General features: G+C 45.8%; 2 protein-coding genes across 3 annotated transcripts; both read right to left on the bottom strand.

The window, feature by feature from the left end:
- LOC8078998 (EID1-like F-box protein 2) lies at positions 365-5,358 on the bottom strand. 2 transcript variants are annotated; one of them, XM_021454195.1, is made up of 4 exons: positions 5,126-5,332; positions 3,747-4,570; positions 1,134-2,591; positions 365-718 (listed from the first exon to the last, which is right to left on the bottom strand). In XM_021454195.1, the coding sequence occupies exons 3-4, from the start codon at positions 1,554-1,556 to the stop codon at positions 365-367; spliced, it is 777 nt and encodes a 258-aa protein (XP_021309870.1). In that variant the 5' UTR covers positions 1,557-2,591; positions 3,747-4,570; positions 5,126-5,332. The 2 variants fall into 2 exon arrangements, with proteins under 2 accessions (XP_021309870.1, XP_002460965.1); XM_002460920.2 differs by lacking the exon at positions 365-718 and having other exon boundaries at positions 2,213-2,591; positions 5,126-5,358.
- On the bottom strand, positions 6,593-11,690 carry LOC8060635 (tRNA (guanosine(18)-2'-O)-methyltransferase). The gene is made up of 6 exons (XM_002460919.2): positions 10,797-11,690; positions 9,729-9,867; positions 9,277-9,338; positions 8,384-8,522; positions 7,108-7,343; positions 6,593-6,987 (listed from the first exon to the last, which is right to left on the bottom strand). Exons 1-5 carry the CDS (start codon positions 11,381-11,383, stop codon positions 7,206-7,208), a joined length of 1,065 nt encoding a protein of 354 aa, XP_002460964.1. The 5' UTR covers positions 11,384-11,690; the 3' UTR covers positions 6,593-6,987; positions 7,108-7,205.

Genomic DNA, 12,230 nt, shown 5'->3' with positions numbered 1-12,230 from the left:
GTTACGGTACATATGTGTGATCAAAAAATATACCGTAAGTGCGATAAAAACCAGCTTTCACATCAACAAAAAGAAAGATGTCCCATACCAATATGAATATCTTTTGGCATAAATGAAGGATCCCAGCGTTCCAATTCCTCTACCCAAGAATAGCGCAATACGGCTGGACATACTATTAATATAGAGCCCTCATCCTTGAAGCAGCATGCTATTGCAATCGCCTGCATTAAATTGCATGAGAATATGCTTGCTCACTCCCTTAATATAGGCAAATTGGTAAACCTATTCATATTGATGTACACCACAAGAATATCAAAGCACTCATATACAAAACAGCAAGGATTGCACTATGCAAGAATCCATGCTATATGCCCACCTGGAGAGTCTTGCCAAGCCCCATCTCATCTGCAATTAGGCAGCGTCCACGCCTTCGAAGCCCAAACATCACTCCTTCAAGTTGGAAGGGTAAAAGAGCATCTTTTATTTGCTGTGGCAGCTTCTTGAGAAGCTCATCTACTTCTTCATCAGAAGCCCACTTTGGGCCAGGATACCTAGGTATATTCTGAATAATTGTCTTTGTGCTAGAAGGTATTTCTTGCACAGAAGCTCCAGGTAATTTCTTAAGGCATTTCAATACCACATCATAGTCCACAAGCTTAAATACAGGGCGAAGATGAGCGCTTTGACTTAGCGACTGTGTTGCAGAGTATTGTACAACCTAACAACGCAAACATTGAAGGAAAAATGAGTGCCAGTTCCATACCAAAAACCTTATCAAGAACATCCACACATGGAGCCAAAGAAAAACCCAACATTAAAGAGAAAATGAGTTCCAGGTCTATACCAAAATCCTTATCAAGGACATCCAAACAGATGGAACCAAAGAAAAACTATTTATCAATCCTTCAAAACAAAACTATTTATTATAAAGAAAAGCTCGCCGATGTCCACGATCCACCACGAATTTGACAGGCTGGTGTCAAAAAAACACCAAAATCTCGTAAACAAAAGCATAGTGGTATCCAAGAAAACACCAAATTTCGGGAGTAGCTCATGAACTGTACATTCTGACCAAAGCAGAAACTGGAATATAACTTATATTCCTCATAGGCAATAACCGATGCAAACCGTACCGAAGCCGCAGCGAGGCAGTCCTGGACGGCGCCAAGGCACTCGGCCTCCCCGGGGTATGCCCTGCCTACCACCGGCCCCACCGCCACCAAGAACTCGTCGGGGCTGCATACCTCCAGCACAACCTGGAACCCCACCAGCGGCTGAGGCGGAGTCGGCGGTGGCGGCGGCGGTGGTGAAGGACGCGGGGGCAGCGGCGCAAACGGAGGCGGCTGGGGCGCGGGCGGGGCGATTCTTGGGCATTTGGCGAGCCTCCACTCGGCGGCGGCGGCAGTGTCGTAGGCAGGGAATGTGGGGGCGCCGGAGGCGGGAAAGGCGGTGGCAGCCGCGGCCGCAGCTGCGGCCTCCGCGATGCGCTTCCGCTTCTCAAGGGCGGCGAGGCGGTTGGCCTCGGAGCGACGCCGCTGCTCCTCGGTGATCTCCATGGGTAACGACCACGGCTACAAGGTCGTGCGCTCGTGGCGATTGCCAGTTGAACGCGTTTGAGTTCGGCGTTCGGGAAGGGAAGGAAATGAGGAGCGGGCGGGCGGTTGGGACGACGGGAAGGGAGCGGAGAAAAGAAGAGGCGGCTGAGCCCATTTAGCAGGTTAGGTTCGTCTGGACCCATTTTGTACGTAGGTTGGGCCAAGCCCATTTTGTGGATATGTTTTGAACTGTGCTATCTCAATTATTCTTTCATTATCCCATTTCTGAAGTGAAATGATGTCATGGCGACATTTTTTTTATACACAAATGTAAACCCTCACATACACGAACGAGTACACACTCGCCCCTATAAACACATATACACTGTAAGCACCTCTGAATAACTAAACTGGATCAGCAAATCTTAAGATTGATGAGATCACTACAGGCTCTTTACTGTCAATAACACGTCGTCTACCAAAAAAAACAGCACCATTAAATCCTGAAATAAATTCAGGAATAACAAGCACCAACCCAACCAAAGAGCTAAGCTCACTTCTCAATGTCATGGCGACATTAATCTGACGGCATAACGGACGGTGACAAAACAAGTACTTGTATGACCAGAATCAGACCACGCACACCAGAATCAGTAATCAGCAACAGAAACGGCACAGTAAAGACAACAGCACATGAATATCATGAGCATAAATTTAACATCACAAGTCTCGCTAAATAGAACATCTCACTACACATGATACGAACATGTCTAAACAGGCAAGCGAGGTGACGTCTAGTGTCTTGATTCCAGTTACAAAAACAAGTAATGACATATCAATAAATAAAGGAGAGACACTATAAAATAGCTCTTCTTTTTTTTTCCAATCTGATGCAAGACACCCCCTGAAGAACACAGCTGCAGTCCAATGCGGAGCCCATCACAGATTCTTGTTGTGCCACAGTTTGCTGAACCAATGTCATCTCACTCTCTGCTAGTCACAAGTCAGCCAAGATTCAGTATCATTTCACAAGTCCTGGGCTTCAATCTTCCAAACCTGTCAACAAAAGGGGAGCCAATTCAGAACACATGTTTGTTTCACTTTAGCAGAACAAGAATTTCTGTTTGGACTGCCTTTTACCCTACATAGATGTTCTGTTACTACATTGCAGTTTTTATCTATTAGTAGTAAATACCCTGTTTTAAACTGGCGTACTTGTTGACGCACTTGTTGAGAGTCTGCTACCTTACTTAAACTGGCGTACTTGTTGACAAATGATGTTAACTTGGTATGGTCTAAGTAGATAAAAGCAATGAAAACTAGCAAATCACAAATAAAACAGGGTATTGGCAATGCAGGTTTTTCAAATATTTTTTTCACAAATAAAACAAGACAACAAACTGGCCAAACAATATGGCTCTTCTGAACTAAACCAATACATCTAGATTTATATGCTTGACATGTGGATATTTGACTAAAGAAAATTCCAAAGACCTGCATTATATCATCAATATAGATTGAATGCTCTCCTAATTTTCAAGTACCAGCAGTGAGAATTGGAATGATGAAATTGTTTTTGGGTGTTCATAAGCACTCTAACTGCCTCCCAAAACTTGTGTGCTGTCATTTCTAAAATGAAGATAGTTATCACTGATTGTGACAATGTACCAGACAAATATTAAGTAGTATATATAAACTTTAAAGTAGGACCAAACAGAAGGGTGCCAAGGAACTGCGTTAAGAATTTGGGATTCTAAGAATCGACTCAATAATTCTGATGTCATTACAAAATAAGCATAGAAACCCTTAATAGTTTTGCTAGTAATGTTTCCTTTTAAAATGTCAAAAATTCCTAAAATAAAATCTAAAATAAGCATGATGTGATATGATATCCCAACAAGCTTATGCTAAGTTCCTTGGGAGTTACAGAGAGAAAATGTTGGTATATGATATGAAATATTGAGCAAGTAATGCATTAAATAAAATGAATTAAGCATTGAGTGTATGCAAACACAAACTAATATTAAACGACAATAAGTCTATGCACATCCAGACATGTCTGCACATGAAACTTGATGTTTATAAAAAAGATTCAAGAAGAAATGTACCATGGAAAAGGCCTACCTGTGTTTCAGTGTATATATTTTATTTAATACATCATATAAGAATCTATCTATTCTTCACAAATAATCAACAGAAAATATATGATACCTGATTCACGTTCTTGATGATTACTCATCTGCTGCCTCCTCTGAGTCTGAGAGTGGTAGCAGGGTACCAAGTCCAATAACATGTCCATTCAGGCATACAAAATACTCAACAGAATCATCATAGGCACCCAACCTAGCGGAAGCACTCCTTGGAATCATATTTTCTTGGAACATGTTCCATAGCTTGGCCTTACAATAAGGGCACAACTCCGTTGGATGAAACCTAGCCCGCTTCTCAATCAACATCTTCTTTACCCTTGAAGTGGCGAATGACTTAAAGATGCCTCGGAAGAAACCCAAGTCACCTTCTTCCCCCTGATCAAGATGCTCGCATGGATCTGACACATAAAGGACGTCAGACTTGCATGGCAGAGGCAGGAAACTCCTGCCTGCAGTCCTAGAAAAGCGTGTCCTGAACACAAAATGGCCTGGAACATGGATGTTATTAAACAGTCCCCCTTTTGTGCAGCCATTGCAATAGATGAGCAGCTTCCCCAGCGCTTTCCAGTTCCCATCAACAATGTGGCTGCCACCTGAATGCAAATCCAGCATCATCTTCGGAGCCCTCGCATTACAGAACTCCTTCCACAGCACCTGCTTGGCAACCTCGTCAAACCACTTGCACACACATGACAGGATAGCAATCAGCCTCGGGTTCCAGTTCATGTGCTTGAAGACGAGGTACAGAGCATCCTCACTGAGGTGGCCCTTGATGCAAACGCAGCTCGCAGAGTGTGTGCAGCGGTGCTGCTTTGCCACCAACACCATCTCCGGTAATCAAATCACTAGAGCAACAATGTCCACCTTCTCATGCCCCCTTCAATCCTGTTTTACAGAAATGGTGATGTTAAATTATCAGACAGTTATCATTGACTGATTACCAGTGCTGGCAATCAAAGAAAATTCATAGGAATGGCATAAGCGCAGGAAAAGTCTGTCACTCATAAATCTGAAAAAACAACATTTCACTATCACTTGTAAAGCTCGAACCAACAGCACGAAATGCTTCCTAGGTGAACCCAATGTCGCCTAGGAAACCTAGAGGCGCAGCCTGCATGTACTAGCTGCGGGCAGCAAGCGACTACGGTCAATCAGACATAGCAGGCAGTGCAGGCGCTCGCTTGCTCAGCGTGCGGGGTTCTCCCGGCATGCGTGGATCGGGAGCTCCTCGACAGGTTATACCCAGGTGCAATTCTTCGCGCGCGGCACCGCATAAGCGCTACTCGAGCGCCAGCTCCAGTCATCTCGGCATTCTCCACTCGACAAGAGGAGGAGACGGGGCTCGCGGCCAAGTAGCATAGGGTGACGGTGACGCCATTGAACACGCGTTGCGCATCCATTCCCGCGGGAGATACAGAGCGACGGCGAACCGAGGCTTACCTGGAGCGTCGCCGCGGGGCTGGGCCGAAGCCGGCGCGCGAGGGGAACGATTCGCCGTCTCCGTCGCCGTGGGCGTCGCCTGCGCGCGCTGCCCCTTCTCCGGTCGCCGGCGTGGAGAGCGAGAGACCGAGACGGGAAGGAAGGACGGACGGGAGGGGGATCGGAATCGTCGGGCCGGATCGAGCCGCACCAGATAGGCACCAGACGGATGCGTGCGCCGCGCCCGCGAGGGGGCCAAGGGCAGAACCGACCATCCACGCGGGGCCGTGACCGGGCAGGGTCCAGCTGTCCGAGGCGCGATGCGGGGACGGGCACGGCGGAAGCGACCGGGCGGGGCGCGGGGTTACGGAAACGCCCCTGCGCCAGTCGGCGTCCGACTTGGACGTGGACTTCGATGATCGTATCTCTCGTGAATGGGCTTGTGGCCCAATGGTATGGCTATCTAGTGTGATGCTATCCACTAGTGTTTAAATCTTGGTGTAGCATATTTCTTTTTAGATTTTTAAAAAAAAAATAGAATACACGCGATCTTCTTTTTTTGAGTACGAACACGCAAGTGTGTTTGCGTCTATGGTATGAGTGTGAAGCGATAAAAAAAGATGATCGTATCCCTCTTGTTATCTTTCATGTTCCCCATGAGTTAATTGATGGATTTTCTTCATATGCAGCTACTCAACAACGTATTCGTCTCGATTTACAGATCACGTTGTATGTTCTCTAAAAAAATATAGCGACCATGAAATCTGTTCATTAACGCAAATATCAAGGATGACCGGCCAAGATCCTTGTTTTCAACCACTTAACCGGCACAAAGTTGTTCCAACTTTCTTTTTTTCTTATTAGGTTGTCTTTTACAGACAGCTTTCACGACTTTGCTCTAGCCGTTCGAGCATCGTTTAGTGCTTTGCATAGAACTACACAGAACCGTGTCTTTTTCAGCAACTATTACTATGGCCTTGTTTAGTTCCCAAAAAATTTTGCAAAATTTTTCAGATTCCCCGTCACATCGAATCTTTAGACGCATGCATGGAGTATTAAATATAGACAAAAATAAAAACTAATTACACAGTTTGGTCAAAATTGACAAGACGAATCTTTTGAGTCTAGTTAGTCCATGATTGGACAATATTTGTCAAATACAAACGAAATTACTACAGTGTCAATTTTGCAAAATTTTTTGAAACTAAACAAGGCCTATGTACGACCCGCACCAAATTTCCTGCCATGCCCCCGGGCAACTTGCTATCCTGCTGCGATCACCCCGGCCAAGCAGTCAGGCAAGCGAACAAATAGAGTACAGCCCACTTGACCACTTGAGCCGTCAGCTTGGCAATTTGCACTCGACACCCAAGGAGCAAGGGGCCCTTGTCCGTAGCTTTCCCTAGCAGAGTTTGGTGGCGAGATTAAAGACGCCATTCCACCGTAACCAGTTGCACAGCTTTGCGTTACAAACGCATCATCCTCGCGTGGACAAAGTGGAGCTCTTTTACACGGCACCTTCATACATAGAACATCTCAAGTTCTCAGCCCTCCAGAGGACAATAGTTATACTGATAATACTGTTGTACCAGCTTCCGGTCCTAACGGTCAGTTGGACATGGAGCTTGGAACATTGCCAACATTTGTGAAAAACAAGTGGAAACATATTAAGCTTCCATCCTAACAAAAACTTATACATAGTTAACGTCTAATTTGGGAATTGGGAGCAAAAGTCCATGTCACTGAAAACCGTATGAGTAACTGTTGACAACTCTGCTCGATTGTTGGGTTTGGGTCCTAGTCTTGCCAGCAATCTGGTGGGAATCATCGTCTCGATCAATTGAAGACCCAAGTAGCCTAACAGTACTCTCCAGAAAAATAGCCTTCATACAAAATTCAGAAAATTTGTAATTCAGAATTTGTGTGCAAACAAAAAGTGAACACTGAGTATAAAAATTGATTAAACGAAGAAGCTGCCCTGAATGGTTAAAAAAAGTCACCACCTCGTTTTTCGTTAGAAAAATGCACCAGATAATCCAACACTTGAATGCCAAACACATTTCTTCGCTGACACTATGCGTTAGTAGGCATCAGGATGTTCTCAAAGTCTGGCCATAAAATTTTCTGCCTTCCTTTTGGCATATTCATGAACTATAGTAGCCGTGCTTTCTCTATGTCGCAGATAGAACTCAGCAAGCAATATTCTATTTTCTTCAGGTAAGAGATCACCGTGATGGCCCTGAAAAAACACCAAACATAAGATGCTGACAGCCAGTATTATTAACTATTAAGTCATCACTCTGAGGCAACTAGTGACAACTTAAATCTGATCGTCCGACTAATCATGATTAGTCATCCAGTTAGCTCACGGACTACTAGCCACAGAAAGAAACATATGGGCTGGGGGCAATTGGGCACTTGGGCACTGGGCCTTCTGTTTTTAGCCCATAAGTGACCATGCTTGATGCTTACGTTCTTTACAAATTCAAGATAATGTCTTTGTGCACTGTGCAGCTGCGCACTGGTGCTGTAGTCTAGTAGCAGTACTTATATGAGCTGTGCAGCTGTGCTAAACAGGCCCTTAACTACTTAACTAAATCATTCTATTTATTTACTAGTATACATCCTTGGTAGCAAGGCAAGTAGGCAGGACAACTATGTTGCTGGACTAACAGACTAGTCACTGACCAATCGGACCTGATTGACGACTAAAAAACACAATTAATCGGCTGATCAGGGTCATACGACGAGACGATTTGAAAACATTGCTGACAGTTAAGGGCTAGCTTACAGCAAATATTAATCCAGAATTGTCTCATTTGGAGGTGCATTTAGCATACAAAATATATGGATTGGAACAACAATATATGGCTCTGACAATATCGTAGAGGCTGCTCTCTGCAAGATTCAACTTATCTTAAACAGCCTAATCAGACATAGAATAGATTAAACAGCACAAGTGACTGGCATAAATTTAAGCAAAGCTAAAGAGGCCTGTTGCTCCTAGTGAGGTGGAGGTGACTTCTGTTGCTTTCAATAAAAGCAGGACCAAGTGGTCTTTGGTCTATAAACAGGCCTTGGTAACAAAGGTATGACGCTATGAGCACTATTATTGTAAAGTTCAAAGATAAAACAACGAGTTTTCTTTTTCTTGGCTGAAACTTGGAAGCCAGAGGTAGCAGTACCATATGATGATAGATAGAACTTTGCTTATAGTGGATTGAGGTTATGATGCCTTCTATAGGTATGATGATACTAGAATGAAGAAAGTGCACTTACCAGGCGGGAAACTCTATCACAAACAGCATGGTGCATGAGGATTCCAGCTGCAACAGATACATTAAACGAATCGACCATGCCTTTCATTGGAACACTACAGTGCAAATCTGATAGCTCTAGGGCATCATCACTTATACCCCTGCCACCAAAGAATTAGTTAATACCCAACTTTCATTGTGCAGTGAAATATTAATGCATCAGCTAATCTACATATCATGATGGAAAATAAATGCCTATGCTACTACTCTCCAAAATCAGGTACTTAGAACTTTCTAATCTAGCATATATGAAATCCTGATTTGTGGATTCAAAACTTCAAGGCCAGAATACAGAACATGTTTACATGATATACAATGTCTAATTCATGGCACTGCAGCTAGCCTATAAACCGGGGAACATATGCTACTCCTTTTGCAAGAGGAGCAGCACATCATGCACTTGATATAGTTATTTAAATGATTTTAATCTTGTATAATAAAGAATTATTCATTGGGTCTTTTAAGAGTTTGGTTATAAAATATTGTTTGTTTAGCTTTGAGAGTGATTTTGTTGTTTAAATCTTTAGCACTTATGGCCTGTATTAAGATGGTCATTCATATTAGTGTGCTATGTTATATCATTTGATGTTTTTATTGTTGTTTCCGAATCACTTAAACAAAAGGTGTTGAATTGTTTCTACATGTTCAGCTATGGGAAGTGATGTTAGTAGACTCAAATACTGCATCGCAACTAGTAAGCAGATCTAAGAAATGTTTTCATAAAAAAATGTGCTTTGAGAAATAAAGGCGTGCAAAAATACAACAGAAAGCACAACCTAGTAACTGAGTGCTTATTTCTAAATGTAATGTAAATTCAACAAAAATGCCTATCCAGATACAAGGAACATCCCATACCTAAGCTCATTGCCCACAACAATAGCTGTTGGTTGAGACCAATCCATGTCATACACACAAACCTAAGAAAATTTGGAACATAATTATTCCCTCAACCATATTACTTATATATATGTGAGAAAACTTAAATCCTCATGAATGGTGAACAACTGATACATATGTCCTTAATTTTACTTCAAAAATCCATTTGTGACACACATAACTTTATACTCTGGCTATAGACAGAACATATTTTCTTTAATTGATGCATCTTGTCTCTGTAAATCACTGGACATACTATTTTCACTGTCTGTACAAAATAACTGCAGCTTTTCATGAAAAACAACAGATGGTCGTGCATTCAATGACACATAACATCTGAAATTCATGTAGAATAGTGGATCATAGATTTCCAAGGAAACCTATAGATAAAGATGTTGAGTGGGAAAAAATACCAAAGTGGAAAAAAATACCGAATCAGTTCCCAAATAAGTGGTCGCAATGCGATAACCACGCTTTTTTAATGCACTGAAACATTCTGCAGGTGAGTTCCATATCTCAATGTCAAGCCACTTCTCAGCACCCATGCTCACATGCCTGTTGTCTCTATACCTGCAAAAGCAAAGAAGCATTTGAATGAGGAAGAACAGTTTACTTGAGTGGAACCTATCATTTCCAAAGGATGTAATGTCAAACTTTTGAATTTTCAACCTTAATGGATATCTAGTTTAACAACTCCTCGGTATACTCCTATATGCTAAAAGTTCTAAGCAGAGCACAAGATCCTTGTGATTGTGAAAACACTAGAATAGCAATAATCTGCAAATCCTTATTCCTGTATGGTTTGTCACATTCATGATCCATCCAAATTGAGAACCAGTGAGTGAGAGTACAGATCCAGTGGGGTTTTCTCGACCTGTGTGAGAAGGTCTTCTTCTTAATGCAATGCCCGGGGGCTGTCTTACCCCCCTGCAGGTCAAGTTTTTTTAGAGTACAGATCCAGTAGCCAATCTGGCAACTGTAACAATGCAGATCGTTCTGTTTATGTAGGGTCGTTTTCACAGTTCTAAATTGGAACAGCATAGCCTACCAATCATTTCCCAGCAATCATGTAGTTTAAGCTCATTGAATAAAGTACAACAAATGCACAAGCTCAGAAACAATATCTATCACCTATCCAGCGCCTCAAAATAGAGCAGGCAATGTATTATGCAAACTACTAAGTTTGGAGGAAGGTACAGTTGGTGGATAATAGTTCGGAAGTAAACTCCGATGTGCAATGTGCAGCTGTGCCTCTCTACAAGTCACAAGCCTAAAATCTTTTCATAGGATTGTTGTTCGAGAAAATAGGCTCTAGAGACACAAGGATTCTCATAGTCCACTCACAGTTTTGAGTTCGTTCAACTAACTTCGACAGGTAGTGGTAATCGATAACTCTGTACAGAGTAACACCCAGGCACCCAGACTCCCACCCCACCACATGAACAACAATGCAAGTGAAGTTATATGTAGCATTCCAGTTTCACTCTTCACCTCTGCACCTTTTGCTGCTATCACAGGATATGACGTGCACGGACTGCACGCCGAGCGCGTCGGCGGAGCGGAACGCGGCCGAGACGTTGCCGAAGTCGGAGAGGCCTTCCACCACAAGGCAAACGGCGTAGCTCCGGTTGCCAACGGCTCGCCGAATCCGGTCCCGCCGCGCCTCGAGGATGTGCGGCTCCAGCACCTCGATGACCTCCCCGCTGGACAGCTCCGCGGCCCCGGCCGCCGCGGGCCGGAACGCGTCCAGGTACGGGAACCACCTCCTCCGTCCCCCGGGCCCTGCCGCCCCGGGCACGGGGTCGCCGTCGGCGCGGCGCTGCAGCTTCATGAGGCGGTCGATCCGGACGCGGGAGCCGGCCGCGGGCGGGCGCGGGTGCAGGAGCTGCTCCACGGTGTCGACGCCGTCCTCGTCGTCCGGTGCGGCGGCGGCGGCGGCGGCCGAGGTGGAGAGAGAGGAGGCGCGGGGGCGAGGAGCGACAAGGCGGAGGAGGGGAGGCGATGGTGAGGAGGGCCTGCCGGGTCGCGGCAAGGAGGCGAAGGCCGTGGAGGCGAGCGAGGAGACGGATAGCGCTCTGGTCGCCATTGCTGCGAGGTCGTTTGCGAGGCTTGGGCACCGGGGGGCTTTTGGGGTTTGGGCACGAACGGAACGGCGCTGAACTGAAAGCGTACCTGTCGCTGTCGGAGACGCAGCGTACAGCACGATCCACTATGAGAGTCCTGGGCCTGTTTGGCTAGCAGGCCAGTTTCCGGAGGCCGTTCTGCGGCAGGCCCGGCAACCAGCACTGGGTTTGTTGTGCAGAAACGGCCTACACAACACACCGCCGAATGCCACAGTTTTTGACACGCAACGCAACGCGAGTCTAATTCGCGTGTGCACGTCACGTACGACGCTCCAGTCTCGCGGTACACCTCGATCGCCCATGGCCAGTGGGCAGTTGCCCCTCCCCGTCTCTGCCGACCACGGCGCCTTTCGCGGGTCCGCCACGCGCCCCCCGCGATGCCCATGCGTGCGCGCTAGCAGAAGCGCCAGCGGCAGCCAGCAATGCGCGACGCATGTGCCGCTGATCGCGACGACGACGACGGTGGGGGAGCTGGGGAGCAGGCCTGGAACAGACAGAGCCAAGCCAGGTCGAGGTCGCGGACTCGCGTCGCGACGGCTAACCGCTGCGCGCGCTAGCTAATACTCGCCCGTCTCGCTCGCTACGCATGTGCCGTATGCATACGCGCGGCGCCGGCGCCGGCGCCTAGCTCGGGGCCAAGGCCAGCCAGGCAAGAGCCAACCACACACCCGACCGGCGCCGATCGGTCCAACAATCATAATTCGCCACGATTTCCTTGGATCTGAAAGACTGAAACGGACATGCTACGAATGGATGATCACGCCAATCATATGCTCCGAAGACCGCTGCCTGTGCCTGATTGCGATGGTT

Source organism: Sorghum bicolor, chromosome 2, assembly GCF_000003195.3.
Source record: "Sorghum bicolor cultivar BTx623 chromosome 2, Sorghum_bicolor_NCBIv3, whole genome shotgun sequence".
NCBI classification, from domain to species: Eukaryota; Viridiplantae; Streptophyta; class Magnoliopsida; order Poales; family Poaceae; genus Sorghum; species Sorghum bicolor.
The sequence above is the reverse complement of the archived record's forward strand: the minus strand, read 5'-3'. Positions and strand labels throughout refer to the sequence as shown.